The sequence below is a fragment of the Orycteropus afer genome, unplaced genomic scaffold (genome assembly GCF_000298275.1).
Source record: "Orycteropus afer afer isolate SDZICR_OR568_19922 unplaced genomic scaffold, OryAfe1.0 scaffold00150, whole genome shotgun sequence".
Classification (NCBI taxonomy): domain Eukaryota; kingdom Metazoa; phylum Chordata; class Mammalia; order Tubulidentata; family Orycteropodidae; genus Orycteropus; species Orycteropus afer.
Window position 1 is genome coordinate 2,280,869 of NW_006921737.1, and position 13,045 is coordinate 2,293,913.

At 44.7% G+C, this 13,045-nt stretch overlaps 1 protein-coding gene across 1 annotated transcript in view; it reads left to right on the plus strand.

Annotated features, from left to right (window-relative positions):
- Window positions 1-13,045, plus strand: part of NTRK3 (neurotrophic receptor tyrosine kinase 3) — a 587,560-nt gene that overhangs the window by 110,640 nt on the left and 463,875 nt on the right. Inside the window, exons 2-3 of the mRNA XM_042781682.1 lie at window positions 4,464-4,538; window positions 5,135-5,206. Coding sequence (XP_042637616.1) covers window positions 4,464-4,538; window positions 5,135-5,206 — 147 coding nt within the window. The remainder of the gene's footprint in view (window positions 1-4,463; window positions 4,539-5,134; window positions 5,207-13,045) is intronic.

The window sequence follows — 13,045 nt, forward strand, 5'->3', positions numbered from 1 at the left end:
TATGGATCACAACAGTCTGATTCCATTGTGAATGGAGTCATCATGAATCAGTGGCCAACTCCTTGACAGCTAACAATGATGCCAATAATAAGTTACTAAAAGTAAGAGTAGAAGCCTGGAACTCTACCTCTTTGCCTTCTCCCTGCCCCCTCCCCTCACTGTCCCTGATTAAAGGAGGACACACAAATTGAAAGCAAGGCTTCAGGTCTCTGTAGGGGCTAGCCTCCATCTGGCACTCAGTGCATGTTTGGAAAAAACAGAGAAACATGTAGCCACTGACCTGGGATCCAGCCTCTCAGTTCTTTTTTGACAGCAGGGGGGTAGGTTTGTGAGATGTTTTGTCAGGAGAGGCTGGACCAGCCTGTGGTCCAGTGACTGTGCTGGACTAGTGACTGCCCTGCCCAGGGCTCCAGTGCCTGCCTTTGTTATATATATAGATAGGTAAGATAGATAAATAGATAGATAGATAGATAGTTATTGATCATTTTTCAAGTTAAAAAATAAATGCTGGATGAAGACAATCTGGGCAACACAGAAAAACACAAAGAAGGAGATGCCACATGGTATCTTACTGGGCAGAAGTAACCACTGTTTAGGACTGACAAAAGCCAATCAAATCTGCTCTCATACTTTATCTTATGATAAAGACACCTTTTTAGTGCCTGTCCTTTCTGCTTAAATGAGTGGCCTCCTTCATAGCACAAAGCAGCCAGCAGAGTTCTCATAACTGACCCCCTGGTCAGCTACCAAGTGGTGAGTCATGGGAAAGCTTGGCAGGCTTCCTGCTGATGCCATCCCCAAATGTTAGGCTGCACTTTGTTGTTGTTGTTGTTAGGTGCCATTGAGTCGTTTCCAACTCATAGTGACCCCATGCACAGCAGAACGAAACACTGCCCAGTCCCACACCAGCTCTGTGATCCCTGCTATACTTGCACCTTAACCACCTTTAACTTGCCTCGTAACCTAACATCTGTGTACTCCTTGAGCCTGCTCATAATTTCTGCTTGAACAGTTTTCCTGGAGGTCATGAGTGACAGTTTACTACCCTCCCAATCCTCTGCCACATGGGGCTTTTTTTTTTTTCTTTCCCAAATCAATGATTGCTGAGAAATGACAACTTCCAGCAGAACCATGATGCCATTTTTAGCTTGAAAATTGTCTGAGAATAGACTGCTCTGCCTCAGTAAGTCACAGGGGGAAAATAATCCTCACGACTGACATGTACTGGAGGTTACCATGGGCCCCGCACTGCCGGAGGGATGTTTTAATGAAGTCATTCTATCCTCATAACATTTTTATTTTATCATCCCCATTTAACAGATGAGGACACTGAAGCACAGACAGCAGAAGAAACTTGGACATAGTCATGTAGATAGAGGAAGTGATGGGGCCAGGGCATACTTATTGGTGGTCTGACTATGCAGGGGTTCTCAAACTTTTCTGTAAGAGGTCAGAGAGTGAATATTTTAGGCCTTGTGGGCCATTATAGTCTCTGTTGCTGCTACTCAGTTCTGGGTGTTGTTGTTGTTATTTGCCGTCGAGTCAGCCCCGACTCATAGCGACCCCTCCTTGGGTTTCTGAGGCAGTATCACTATGGAAGTAGGATTGCCCAACCTTCCTTCCGAGGAGTGGCTGGTGGGTTTGAACCGCCAGCCTTCTGGTTAGTAGTCAAGCACCTTAAGCACTATGCTACCAGAGCTTCCCAGTTCTGGGTAGTAGCACAAAAACAGCCCTAGTCACTATGCCAGTGAACAGGTATGCACACAGAAATTTGAATTTTATATACTTTTAACTGAAAAGCTGGAGGTTCGAACCCACCCAGTGCCTCCGTGAGTGAAAGATCTGGAGATCTGCTTCCTTAAAGATTACAGGCTAGGAAACCCTATGGGGCAGTTCCACTCTGTAACTCATGGGATCATTATGAGTTGAAGATCAGCTTGACAGCATGCAACAACAACCACAACATACTTTTCACATACTATGAAAAATGATTCTTTATTTGATTTTTTTTTTTTTAATTGTAAAAGCTGTTCTTAGCTCTTGAGCTGTATAAAAACAGATGGCAAGCCCAGAGGCTTTTGTTGGCCAACCCCAGCTCCAGAGCCCTGCTCTAGTAACCTTTCTAGGATCGTGACTCCTAACCACACCATTGCACTGTGGCTATACAAATACTATTCATCAATTTAGGAAAATTCCAAGCCACTTTCTCTCCAGTCAATTCCCTACAGTGACCCTATCAGACAGAGTAGAACTGTTCCATAGAGTTTCCAAGGCTGTGCTCTGTATAGAACCAGACTGCCACATCTTTCTCCTGCTGAGCAACAGGTAGATTTGAACCTCTGACCTTTCGATGAGCAGCTGAATGCTTAACCATTGTGGCATCAGGGCTCCTTAACAGAGGAAGCCAGGGCCATTATTCTATTTTCCAGAGGCTTTTTTCCACATAGGAGTTAATTCATTTCCCTGCCATCTTTCATTGTGTGCACATATGGAGGAAGGGCCAATATGTGTGCATAAGGACATTAGGGCTGAGAAGGGTAAAGTTTTAGAATGCGTTGATGTAGTTGACAACTTATCCATAATAAAAACACATTTATGGAATTCTAGTGTGTGTTGAGAAAAATGATTTCATTTATTTTAAAAATTGAATTTATAGCCACTTGTTCAGAGCAGATCCTTGTATGACACTATGTTCTCTGGTCCTCTGTATGGACACAGTGATCAGCTTGAGTATCTACATGGACTGATGGCCCAGGGAATACCTTGGGGACACCCACTGGCCCAGACAGTTCTACTCCTTCTGGCCTTCCTTCTCATCTGAAATAGAGCCAGTGTCCCTGCCCTGGTGGGACCACACCAAACAAACTGCCTGGAACCATAAAGCTTTCAGGGCACACCTGGGAATTGGAATTCAGTGTCAACCTGACCACCTGCTTTTATGTTCTGTGCAAATGCCAGTGTCCCTGTTTTTCATTAGGGACTGTGAGGGAATGGTGGACAAAATGGGCTGTTGGTATACCTGTCCCTGTGCGGCTCTGAAATGATTCCAGAGCCCTGTCAGCCGCAGCCCTGCTGCCTTCTTGGCTCTGGCTCAGCTTAGTGGCAGATGGTGGTGGGGTTGGGGAGGGGATGTCTGGGGAAGATGATACTCACTTTTCTGGCCCTGAGTGTGTCTTGGATAGCTCTGTCCCAGGGTGCGCTGTCACTTCTCTGTACTTATCACTAAATGGGTACTTAGATCTCTTGGGTACCAGAGAATCAATTCCTGGTCTGGTGGGGTGGGTGGTTGTTGTAGATGTTCTTAGTTGCTGTTGAGTTGATTCTGACTTACAGAGACCTATTGTGTGAAGAGTAGATCCATAGGGTTTTCAAAGGTGTGATCTTTTGGAAGTAGATTGCCAGGCCTGTCTTCTAAGGCATCTGTGGGTGGCTTTGAACCACCAGCCTTTTGGTTAGTAGTTAATTGCTGAACTGTTTGAGGCACCCATGAACTCCTGGTGGGAATGGGTAATGGGAGCCTTTTCCTGAGACCCTTTGGTGCTGCAAGTCACTGGGTGCTGCAAATGGTTCATGTGCTCGTTTGCTAACAGAAAGGTTGGAGGCTTGAGTCCACCCAGGGACACCTCGGAAGAAAGGCCTGGACATCTACTTCCCAGAAAGCAGCCATTGAAAACTCTATGGAATAGTGTAGTTTTACTCTGACACACATGGGGTCTCCATGAATTGGAATGACCACTGTTTAGCAGCAGGTGAATAGTGATCTTTCCACAGCTTTAGAGCTGGAAAGGGCCTTTGTAATCAATAGTCTAATGGTTTTCAACCTGTGGACCCCCAAAACAGTTATGGGGAATGCTTATTCCTGGCTTTTTTTTTTTTTCCAACATCAAAAGAACTAATGGAAGCCAAACTTATCCCCATTACAAGCCTTCTTATGCTAAGAGAACCTTCACGTTTCTTTGCTTTTGGCTTGATTGTATTCTGAGTGAGTTAACCTTGATTTGTGTCTGTTGATAAAAAGCTCTGGTTAACAGTGATTTATATCTTTGATTAATAAATCTGAGAAGATGAATTAATTATTACTTAATAAATGCATTGTGCTTGCTAGACAAAAAGCCCTTTAAACATGGTGTACCTTGGGGGATAGTTCTAAAAGAGATCTGTGTGATGAAAAGGGGAGAAACTGCTGATCTAGTGCAACACTCTCCTTTTACAAATGAAGAAACAGAGGCCTAGGGAGGTTAACGAGTCTACTTAATTCTCACAGCCATTCGGTCAGGCAGATGGTATGGATCTCAACACGGTAATGAAGAAACAGATTCAAAGATATTTGGTGACTCGTTGGAAGGCTTGCATTGTATTTGGTGGATGCAGGATTCAAACCCAGGTCCCTTTGGCTCTGAAACCAGCCCCTTTCCCATTGTCTCCAGCTGACCAGAACCCTTGCCTTTCCTCCTCCCCTGCAGACACATAGAGAACTGGCGCAATCTGCACACACTCAACGCCGTGGACATGGAGCTCTACACCGGACTCCAAAAGCTGTGAGTGCACAAGTCTTGCGGGAGGCCCATGCTCAGGTGGTGGATGCTGCATGGCTGCTGCCTTCCCTTTCCCCCTTGGGCTTCCTCTCTTTGGGTCGAATGAGGGCACCCACTTAGGGAATGTCAGAGGCTTCAAAGTTCCTCTCTTCATGCTCTTACATTGCATGAAGTCACAACCTGTAGTTAGGAGGCAGGATCTGAACCCAGGTCCCCTGACTCCAATATTTTAGCCCTATGCTTGGCTGGATGGTCCCCATAGAGGACTAAATGTCCCAGCACCTCCGTCCTTTGGAGTTATGTGATATTGGCTTTGGGGAGGGGAGAAGGGAGGAGGCACTAAGGGGGTGGCATCTCTGTGGTGTTAGATTCTTGAGCCAGGAGTTCCCGTTCTTTTCTACTGGTCAGGATAACTGTCTCCTCAACCCTGCCAGCCCTCATCTGAAGCCCGACTGAGACCCCTGCGGGCCCAACAGTCCAGGGCTACCAGTCAGGTCCTTGTGATGACTACAGATGAAGACCTGACCCCTTGTCAACCTCAGTCTGGAGCAATGTCCCTCTGCCCGAGCTCTGCTTACTCTCTTCTGTTCTCTCTCCAGGACCATCAAGAACTCAGGACTTCGGAGCATCCAACCCAGAGCCTTTGCCAAGAATCCCCACTTGCGCTATATGTGAGTAGAGCTGGTCCTGGGATGCAGGAGTGGGGAGTGATGGGGGGAAGAGAGAGAATCCTAGGCAATAAAGTTGGAGACCTGAGTTCTAGGCTTGGCTTTTCCACTGTGTGTCCTTGGGCAAATCCCTTAACTTCTCTGGGCATTTGATTTTGCCTCTTAAAATGAAGATTTTGGATTTGATGATCTTTAAGGTTCCTATCAAGGAGCACTGGTGGTGCAGTTGTTAAGTGTGCAGCTGCTAACGGAAGGGTCAGAGGTTTGAACCTGCCAGCTATTTTGTGAGAGAAAGATGTGGCAATCTGTTTTAGTAAAGATTACTGCCTTGAAACCCTATAGGGCTGTTCTACTCTGACCTATATTGTTGCTTTTTTTTTTTAAAAAAAAAAAAAAAAAAAAGTTCCTTTCAGAAGAAAAAGTTGAGGACCAGGGCTTAGATTCCAGGTTTCCTAACTCCTGAGTTTGCTTACTTTCCATGATTTAATATGCAGTTTTATGGGGATGTTAATCATAGGAAATTCCATTGACAAATGTGAATACTGCACTTTTAGGAGCTCTGGTGGTGCAATGTTAAGGCGTTTGACTGCTAACCAAAATGTCAGCGATTCAAAGCTTTCTGCCACTCCACAGAAGAAAGATGAGACTGTCTGTGAGGAGTTATAGCCTTGGAAGCCCTGTGGCACAATTCTACCCTTCCTTTAAGGTTGCTATGGTCAGAATTGACTTAATTGCAGTGGGTTTGATTTTGGTTTTGAGACTAGTTTTGGGTTCATAAGTGTGTGTGGGGAGGTAAGGAGCTAGAAGGAGGAGGGAAAAAAAAAGGTTAGGCTAAGTGTTATGTCTAAATAGATTCTAGGTTCAAAGGAGAAGAGCTCAGAGAAGTGAAAACACCTGTATAAGGTCACACAGCTTTGTTAACGAAAAGTTGGAGGTCACATGGCTATGGATGGGAATTGCTGTCTGTCTCTGCCTCCCTTATTCCATCTTCCCTCCCACCCCTCACCCTACCTGCCATGTCTGATTGGTGTATTGGCCTTCTTAGGGGTTGGCTCTGGCTAGATCTAGTGGGGATAGAATAACATGAACTTGATGCCTTGTGTAGAGCGATAGACCATGGAGTTCACTTGGAGGGCAGCTCTTTTCTGGGGAGGGGCTGGGCATGAAATGGAGCTGAGGATGAGCAATCAGGAAAGATGCCAAGCTACTGCACCCTTAGGGGAGGAGATTGTTGTTTGCCTCAACTCTTCTTCTAGGATGGCAGCCCCCTTGGACATCCATGAGGCTTGCTCCCAAACTGCTGAGATCCTGAAGGAGCCAGGTAGGATGGTGGGGTCTCTTGCATCTCAGGAGCAAGAGTCAACCCCTGAGGAGGCCATTCCCTCAATCAGACATGGGCAGGGAAATGGGGTGAGGAAAACACATGCACCTGTGTGTGTGTGTACATGCACATGTGCACACACACACATGGGAATTCCCACCTACAAACATGTGACCTCTAGCATCTCCCATATTAGGAGAAAGATGGAAGAATAATGTACACAAAACTTCTTTGGCCACTTGAGAGTTTTTCTGGTTAAGTCACTTTGCATTTGAATATGGCAGGACAGACCAGCTGGATGAGAATCTTCTATTAAGAGGTAGAGCATCCATGGGAAGCTATTGGCAAATGGAGGGTGGGTCAGAAGGGACAGGGAAGGGATCTTGGAGAATCAGGTGGGGCAGCTGCTTCACTTTGGGAGATCCTGACCTCACCCTCAGCTTCTGTGTCTTTTCTTAAGCACATAACATGAGCTGTATAAATATTTGTTTATCAGTGTGACCACCTCTGCTTTGTGTTGAACTATCTTTCCTCCCTCTGCAGATAGAAAGCTCTATGGCCATTACTCAGGGCCAGAGTTGTTAACTACAGGAGACAGAGACCTCCCTTCAACTGTCTAATTTAGCTGTTGTCCCCTTGCCCTGTTTAGCCTCTGTGATAGGGTCCTCCTGACAGGTGTTCTTTGCAGCTGGTGTAGTGGGGACCAGGGCAGGGCCTTGGACCAGATGTTTCAGGTGTTTATTTTATTGGGGATTTGAGTTTCACTCTAAAATATCCTAGGGAAGGGGGCTTTTGACATCTGAGAAGTCTCCCTTTTCATTGTAGCTCATTTAAAGGTCACAAAGCCAAGTAGCCACAGCGGACCAGGTGGGGACTGGGGAGGTTGGAGACCACATGTCCCCTCTAAAGGGGGCAGCCAGTAAGCAGGTCCAGCTGATGGCTGCCGTGTAGGAGTCGTGCTGCTGTTGCCAGATCTGCTGTTTTTGTAAGAAGCACTGGAAATCCAGGGAAACCACCCAAGTTTTAAGTATTAGCAAGTAAAAACAGGATCCCTCAACTCCACAAGCCAAACAGTACCCCTCCATGGGCAGAATATGGCACACAGAGTTTGTGGTCTAGGTTATATTTAGGGGAGGGAAGCTGCCAACGTGGGAGAAGCTCTGTCCCCCGCCAGGGCTTTGTGTCAATTGCAATTACTCAGGGACATTGAGAGGCCTTTGGGACCTACCCTTTTTCTACAGGCCACAAGAGTGTGAGCAGGATTGTATCTCAGGCTATGAGTGTCTTTGAAGTGATTGTATCAGAATGTGTCTTTGGGTTACATTAGAGACCCCCCTAGAGCTGGGCTGTGACCTACTGTCTCTTTGGGGATGATCTGGTCTGCTGGGTGGGATCAATGGAGGCTGATGGGGCTTTGCAAGAGTCCCAAGGCTTTGGGGACAAGAGAGGCCAGTGCCTGGCTGGATTAGATACCAGAGAGCCTGGCCATGATGACCCTGTTTCATCCTGGACTCATAACCTTGGGCCCTGTTTCCTCCTAGACTTATGACCTTGGATGCTGTTTTCTCCTGGACTCATGATGTTAGGCTCTGTTTTCTCCTGGGCACATAACCTTGAGCCCTGTTTTCTCCTGGACTCATGTCTTTGGGCCCATTTTCTCCTGGACTCATGACATGACCTTGGGCTCTGTTTTCTTGTGGACACTTTGTCCAACTCTTGTGGTAGTGCTTGCTGTTGGCCAGGAGGGGGTCAGGAGAGAGAAGGTCAGGTCACTGTAAGTGCAACCACTATGAGAAAAATGCTCCCCACTTTGAGCCTAGCCACAGACTGGGGGTGAGTTGGGGTGCTCAGCTTGACACAAGAAGGATGGCGACTGTAGACTCTGAGGGGCACTGAGGGGCTTCCTGAGAAGCCTGTGCTCCACAAAGAGAAGAGCCAAGAGGACAGACCATATACACTGGCTTCCACAATGGGATTTTATTTATTAAACTTTTCCCATTTATGAAGACACACCCCAAATCCTGATTGAGTGAATTTCCCGGCAGCTCTGGGACATTTTCTCCTGGCAAATGGACCAGGTTTCTCTGCTCTCTCACAACATCTTCTATTTCTGTCCTCTTAATGCATTTACAAGTCTTCAGGCCCCAGCTGAGCAATCACAAGATGATCACTTACTCCAACACTAATTGCTGAGCCCTGGCTTGATGGCTTTTCAAATTTTTTTTAGGGTGATGGCTGAGAAGTCTTTTCTTTTCCCCTCTGTACAGAATAAGAAGCAGGAAGTGAAATCATTACCCAGGGTGCAGATGTCAAGTCGCCCAAGCCTTCTGATTGATTGAATTGTCCCCACTCCTAAGCTGCTATTGCATTAGTCAGTGTTTTTCTTCCTATTGCCAGAAAATTAACCGGCAGTGTTAAGGCCAAATTGTCTGCCCTAAAGGAGGCTGCAGATTAGAACTCTTGGGTCCTACTTTGAAGTTTATGAGTGATTTACCATCTCCTCCTGGCTAGTTCAGTTTTCTTTATCTTTTATTGAATGTGAAGAATGAAATGTTGATCAATATACATCAAGGAAAATCCTTTTTGAGGGACTGGAACCTTCTTGCTTTTCATTATCTGTCCTCTGATCCAAAAGGATTTGGGGAAACCAAATTGATCATTGGAATCTAGTTAAGCCAGTTGCCATCAAGTCAACTCTGACTCATGACAACCCCATGTGTGTCTGAGTAGAACTGTGCTCCATAGGGTTTGCAGTGGCTGACTTTTTGAAAGTAGGTTACCCAGCCTTTCTTCTGAGATGCTCTGTGTGGATTGAACCTCTGACCTTTCAGTTAGCAGATGAATGTGTTAACCACCCGAGGACTGCAATAATGAGAATAAACTCACTGCCATTGACTCGATTCTGACTCATAGTGCCCCCATAGGACAAAGTAGAAGTGCCTCATAGGATTTCCAAGGCTGTAAATCTTTATGGAAGCAAACAGCCTCATCTTTCTCTAGTGGAGTAGCTGGTAGGTTTGACCCACCAGCCTTTCAGTTAACAGTCAAATGCTTTAACCACTATGCCACCAGAGCTCCTAGCACAACTTAATGTAAAATACCAGAAAGATTCCCATTAAAGTCAGAAATAAGATAAGGACTTCCACTATCATTCATGAGAAAGACATCCAAAACCAAACTTTTTCCCATTGTATCGATTCTGACTCATAGTGACTCTATAGCACAGGTACAATTGTCCCATGGGGTTTTCCCAAGGCTATAACTCTTTATGGATATAGGGTGCCTCATCTTTCACCTGCAGAGTGGCTGATGGGTTTGAATTACTGACCTTTTGGTTGCAGCCAAACACTTTTGGTTAGCAGTCACCACAGCTTCTTGATAATTAAAATAGATATTTGCTAATCTGTAAAATGGGTAAGACATTTGACTGCTAACCAGAAGGCTGGTGGTTCAAACCCACCAACCACTCCTCAGAAGGAAGTCTGGGAAATTGACATCTGTAGAGATACTGCCTCCAAAACCCAAGGAGGGGTCACTATGAGTCGGGACCAACTAGATGGCAGTGAGTTTGTTTTTGATTCTATGGATAGGAGATCTGGTGCCATAGTGCCTAAGGCATTTGACTGCTAACCAGAAGTCTGGAAGTTCAAACCCACCAGCCACTCCTCAGAAGGAAGATTGGGCAATCTACTTCCGTAGTGATACTGCCTTAGAAACCCAAGGATGGGTCTCTATGAGTTGGATCCGACTCCACAGCAGTGAGTGAGAGTTTTTAGTCTATGAATGAAATGTGGTAAAGATTAAACAAAACCCACTGCCACTGAGTTGATTCCAACTCATAGCAATCCCCATAGGGTTTTCAAGGCTGTAAATCTTTATGGAAGCAGACTGCCTCATCTTTCTCCTGTGGGTTTAAACTACCCATCTTTTGATTAGCAGTTCAATGCCTTCACCACAGAGCCACTAGAGCTCCTTTAAAGATTAAACAATAGGAGCACATATAGATTTAGCCCAGCACCTGGCCAAGAGTTCAGAAATGACAGTTGCTCAGAATGATAGTAATTACTGTTATCATTGTTGGTAATAACAATAGAACCCAAGTGGGAGAACTGAGTGCCTTTGATGAGTATTTTATTATGGCCACTACTTTGTTCTGGCAAAGCTACACTCCTGTCCCCCAAAGCAATCCATCTCTTCAGTGATGGAACACTCCTGTCTGCCATCTCTGATGTCTTTCCTCCTTGGATACTGATTAAATAATCCTGACAAATTCTCTCCATCTAACCCCTCTTGCTCTAGACTCTATGCACACCCCTCTGTCAATGTAGTTAGTTTCAGATAAGACCCAAGTTTTCCTATGTGCCATTTCATTCAAGGCCACATTCCACCAACGTGGTTGAAATTGGATTGTTGCCCAAGTTCTCTGTGCCCCGCCTCTGTGGCTGCTCATCTCTCCCTTGATGGAGCTTCTGTTCTTAGGTGTGGCCCACATTCAGACCTGGTCTCCACAGTCCGGAGTCCTCTTATGGGTTGAGCTGTACTCCCCCAAATGTGTGTTGGAGTCCTGATCCCTATACCTGTGGGCATGATCCCCATTTGGGAATAGGATTTTTTTTGTTCTGTTTCGGAGACCTGTAGGTTGTATCTTAAGCCTAATAAGCACTTTGTGATATAAAAAGAAAAGATTAGGCACAAAAGCAGGAAAGCACAAAAGGGGAAATATTGATGCCATGTGAATGAATACCACCAAGGAACTGAAGAATACAGAGAAGAATGCTAGAGAAGTTGAGAAAAGGATTTTCCCTCAAAGCAAACAGAGAGACTCTTCCCCTGGAGCCAGTGCCCTGAATTTTCTGGCCTCCTAAACTGTGAGATGATAATTTTCTCTTTTAAAGCCTTCCACTAAGGATATTTTTGTTACAGCAGTACTGAGTAACCAAGACAGTGTTACCCAAAATGTGGGCTTGTGTCTGAAGCGATGCAGAGTCAATTCAGTCACACCAAGAGAAGAGAGAAGAAAGAGTTTAATCAGTTATGCATAACAGAGAAGGGACAGAGTTTCAGAATACTCTAAAAGTTCGCCTACCATTAGTGGGTAAATACAGGGTTAATATAGGTTGAAGTAAAACTCACGGTCAGGACTTCCAGTAAGATGGAGGAATAGGCAGACTATCGTCACAGACCTTCTTCAACAAAGAAAAGAAAAAGCAACTGACAGAGATAACAGAAGATAATCCTGGAGGCTTGAGCTTTGAAAGGAACTATGCAGAAGTGGATTAGGCACCAACTAGTGGAAAAAACGGAACAAAAAACAGTGAGTATAGAGATGGTCAGAGCTGTGGACTGTCAGCTACTCTGATGGGACCAACAGCCTGAATATTTCCAAATGGTGTTGGGACCTGAGAATTGACCTAAAGATCAACCCTGTTCATCAAAGGCTGCAGGGATGACTGCGCTGGTGGCCTATGACTAGGAAGTGAAACAGCAAGGAGGGAGACAATCTGAGTTGTTGACTTTTCTGTAGCCATTTTGAATGTTTACAAGCAGTGTCCATTTTGGATATTTAAAGTGACTGAGGGTGCAACCATTTTGAATCTTTACAAGTGGCAACCATTTTGGACTTTAAAGTGATAGCATTCTCATTTGGATTCCAGGGACCTAAGAATGGGCTCTGTTTGTCAAGGTTGGCAGGGACATATGAGAGGGTGACAATAGGAAAGGAGAGAGGTGGTGAGTGTATAAGTGCTGCCAACTAGCAAATAGAGGAGCACAGTACCCTGCTTACATAGATAACATACAAACAAAACAAAGAAAAGGAAAATCATGGGTAAGTCACTCCAACATATAATCACCAATTAAATATAAATACAAAAACATCACAATGCTTTGGAGATAACAGAGCATCACAGTCCACACAAAGAAGCAAGATAAAGCAGGAGAAACAAGGGACCAGGATACAGACCCAAAACACATCCCTGATGAAGATGCAGCATTGGAACTCCCTAATAAAGAATTCAAAAGAATTATATTTAGATATCTTCAATGAATTGAGAGACAGATCAAGGAAAACACAGAGAAAACCCTAGAACAATTTCAAAAGGCAATACAAGAACAAAATGACAAAATAAATGAAAAATTAGAAATGATACAAAACCCACAGACAGAAATCTAGAAGATTAGTACTAAATTTTCCAAAATATATAAGACATTGAATGGGCAAAGGAGCAGTATTGAATCGATGGAAGACAGAATTAGTGAGACTGAAAGGAAATACCTGAACACTTCTTTGGCAAGGGATGAATTGGAAAAAAGATCAAAGCAAAATGAAGAAAGCCTAAGGTTCATGTGGTATACCATCAAAAGGAATAAGCTACATGTAATCAGAATTCCAGAACAGGAAGAGAAAAATAAAGGCACAAAGAAAATTGTCAAAGATTTGTTGGAAGAGAATTGTCCTGGTATGATGAAAGATGAAAACATATCCATTCAGGACATCCAACAAACCCCAAACAAAATATACC